General features: G+C 53.1%; 1 protein-coding gene across 1 annotated transcript; it reads left to right on the forward strand.

Annotated features, from left to right (window-relative positions):
- Positions 1-1,415: 1,415 nt before the first annotated feature.
- On the forward strand, positions 1,416-2,348 carry LOC308044085 (olfactory receptor 14A16-like; the record flags this gene model as incomplete). The annotated part of the gene is made up of 1 exon (XM_080350564.1): positions 1,416-2,348. One exon carries the CDS (start codon positions 1,416-1,418, stop codon positions 2,346-2,348), a length of 933 nt encoding a protein of 310 aa, XP_080206690.1.
- Positions 2,349-3,754: the final 1,406 nt, after the last annotated feature.

Below are 3,754 nucleotides of genomic sequence, written 5' to 3' on the forward strand. Positions count from 1 at the left end.
GAGCTCTCATGCTTAAACAAGTGACTGAGACTCCTAAACTGCAACTCTGAGTGATCAGTACATCTGCCAGAAGGCTCATGACATCCCTTCACCACCCCTCTGCCTGTGCACAGCACCTGCATCACCTTGGCTGGACCCGTCAGCCTTAGTCTGACCTGTCCTGTTTTCCAGCCTGCAAACAGGAAGATGCCCCCAGGCAGTGCCCTGTGAACAGGCAGGATCTGTAGGGCCAGGGGGAGGGCACAGAGAGTGGGATGGTCTGTGAGCACTGACAGGGAACAGACATGGACAGGGAAACACCTCCCAGGGGAGAATTTCCAGGCAGCAGGGAAATGATCAGAAATGAGAGGAAACCGAACCCAGAATTGTTATGGGAGGGAGAACAGAGAAAAGTCCCTGTGACCCCCTGCAGGTCAGATCCCTCCTGTGAGCAGCCCCCTGGCCTCCTGTCCCACCCAGCAAAGCCTCTGCCCTCAGGGCCGGGGGCTCCAAGGCATGAGGCAGCTCCTGTGCAGCCAGAGCTGCAGTTCCTCTGCAGAGCACAGGGGCTGAGAGCAGCTGCCCGGCACTGTTGGTGTCTGGGAGGTGGCTGCACAGCTGGGGAAGGGGCACGCTGTCTGAGTGCCCGGCTGCCCCTGCCCTGGCCTCTCTCACACCCACCCTCACCACATTTTCCTTCTTGCTCCCCTGCTCTGGGTCACTGCTCTTGGGGTCTTGTTCTTGCTGTCAGGCTCTCTGGGGATGGCAGTTTCAGCTGCAGAGTCACAGCCTGATCTTGTGGGTCCTTTCCTGCAGGTGTGTCCATGGGCACACGTGTCCCAGCTTTGCTCTGACCTGTGGGCTGTGGGCAATGCAGTCTGTGGGGCTGGGGAATGAGCTGAGTCTCCCTCAATCAAATCACATTATTAGGACATTTTGCTATGTCTTTGAGGTTTCCTTCCAAGTGGTGAGCTCCCCACCAGGATGCAAACCTGTGCAATAGTACCTTAGTGTTATCTAAGGAACACAGAAACACAGAGATGTTACATCATTGAAAATGCTGTTTGGTTTGTGAAATGAGCTGTGCCTGTCTTGGGCTACTTGTGGGGTGCTGAGACCTTAGGAAAGGGTGAGTTGTTGAGGCTCCATATGTCAATGTTGAACCCCAGTTCTGTCCCCTGTTCTCATGCCCCCTGCTGCAGAGCAGGGCTGACTCCTTGGCAGCCAGCGGGCACAGGCCCTGCTCCTCATGGCACCTCCAGCCAGCACCACCCAGGGCTCAGACACCGAGCTGGAGGAAGGTCTGGAAAAAGACAAGGGGTGTGGAGCAGGGGAGGGTGTATGAGAAATGGCTTTGATTTTGCTCAGAGAAGTCACTGATAACTTGTCCCTGTCTTTTCCTCCTATGACAGGTTTCCCATGACCATCAGCAGCAAATGTCTAACAGCAGCTCCATCACCCAGTTCCTCCTCCTGCCGTTCACAGACACACAGGAGCTGCAGCTCTTGCACTTCGGGCTCTTCCTGGGCATCTACCTGGCTGCCCTCCTGGGCAATGGCCTCATCATCACCACCATAGCCTGGGACCAGCACCTCCACACCCCCATGTACTTCTTCCTGCTCAACCTCGCCCTCCTCGACCTGGGCTGCATCTCCACCATTGTCGCCAAATCCATGGCCAACTCCCTCTGGGTCACCAGGGCCATCTCATACTCAGGATGTGCTACACAGATCTTTTCATTTGCCTTCTTTGTAGCAGCAGAGTATTGTCTCCTCACAGTCATGTCGTACGACCGCTACGTTGCCATCTGCAAACCCCTGCACTACGGGACCCTCCTGGGCAGCAGAGCTTGTGTCCACATGGCAGCAGCTGCCTGGGCCACTGGGTTTCTCAACGCTCTGCTGCACACGGCCAATACATTTTCACTGCCCCTGTGCAAGCGCAATGCCCTGGGCCAGTTCTTCTGTGAAATCCCCCAGATCCTCAAGCTCTCCTGCTCACACTCCTACCTCAGGGAACATGCGCTTCTTGTGGTTACTGTATTTTTTGACCTCTGTTGTTTTGTGTTCATTGTGATGTCCTATGTGCAGATCTTGAGGGCCGTGCTGAGGATCCCCTCTGAGCAGGGACGGCACAAAGCCTTTTCCACCTGCCTCCCTCACCTGGCCATGGTCTCTTTGTTTGTCAGCACTGCCATGTTTGCCTACCTGAAGCCCCCCTCTATATCCTCCCCATCCCTGGACCTGGTGGTGTCTGTTCTGTACTCGGTGGTGCCTCCAGCAGTGAACCCCCTCATCTATAGCATGAGGAACCAGGAGCTCAAGGATGCCCTGTGCAAACTCATATCTTATTGTTTTGTAAAGCAATAAACCACCCATCTGCTTCTACATAGGCATTTTAATGTAGCTAATTACAGGTCCAGCCTGTCATCTGGATTTTTTGTTGTTTTTGGTTGTGTTCTTATTCTGATAATGTTGTCATCCCCTTTCTAATTCACTATTGGCTTTTCTTTTATAACTGTTGGCTTTGCAAAGGAGGATCCGTGCTCTCCTTCTCTCTAAACAAAATAAAGGGCTCTTTAGTGACTTGTTTATTACTATATCCTTCCTGCAAGCACATTTTTAGAGCTCCAGGGATGGTTCCCGTGTTCATGGGAGGAGGTTAAAAGAGTCCACCCTGGCAGCCCTGCCAGGGAGCAGCAGCGCTTGTTCTCCCAGAGCTGTTCGGGTTCCACTCTACACTCTCCTTCCCATCCCTGGTGTTGCTGCAAGGCCTGAGTGCTCTGGCAGGTTGGTCACCGTCCTGCTGTGTGTCAGTGCTGTGACCGCAGGCAGGGACAGGCAATGGGCACTGCTGTGACAGAGATGGCCTCACAACAGCCTTTCCAGACAGAAAGATGGTCTTCTCTGGGTAGAGCTGGAAGGTTCAAGTCTTCAACTTCTTACAAAGTTTTTCTCAATAACATGTCCAAGAAAGATTAAACCCCAGAGTACAGCTAAACAGTGTGTGTGTGCAGGGCTGGCACACAGCAGTGTCCTCTCACAGCCAGGCTCCTGCCAGAGACCTGCAGGACCAGCAGAGCAGGAGCTGGGCTATGCCCCTGTGCACTGGACACTCCGTGGAAGGAGCCCCAGGTCAATCATCATGGACTGTCCCCTCACAACCACCATTTCCAGCACTGGCTTCTCACCCACAGAGGCTGTTTTCTCTCCGTGGATGGACACTCAATGAATAGTTCAGCAGTCCATGTTTGCTTTGTACAGATGAGATGTGAGCACACACATCATGTACATGAGGTGACGTGAACCTGAGTGAGCACAAACACCATCAACTATTCCTTTCCATTCCGTGAAGGACTGTGAGACAGATGAGGTCTTGAGGTCACTTCATATTGGGAGGAACAACCTATGGGAAATCACCTGAATGCTGCACTGGGTTGTGCTTCCTTGAACTGAGCTCCCTGTGTCCATTCCTCGTGATGTGGGACATCTCAGATGAGTGCAGAGCAGGTGACACAGCGCAGTGCTGAGGTGTCACCTGTCCTTTGGGAGTGGCAACAGGAGGCCAGAGGGACACTGTGACTCCTGCCTCTGTGTGTAATAGGGACAGACTCTGTCTCTGAGAGTCCCTGGGTGAACAAGGAGTCCTGAGACCAACTCAGATATGGATGCCTGATAGAACCTGATATTTCTGTGTGTGATTCCATAAACAAATCCCACTGGATCAGGGAGATTCATCTCAGCTGCCTTGAAAAGTATCATTGCAAGTGCTCCAG

This window comes from Nesoenas mayeri, assembly GCF_963082525.1.
Source record: "Nesoenas mayeri genome assembly, chromosome: 10".
Taxonomy (NCBI): Eukaryota; Metazoa; Chordata; class Aves; order Columbiformes; family Columbidae; genus Nesoenas; species Nesoenas mayeri.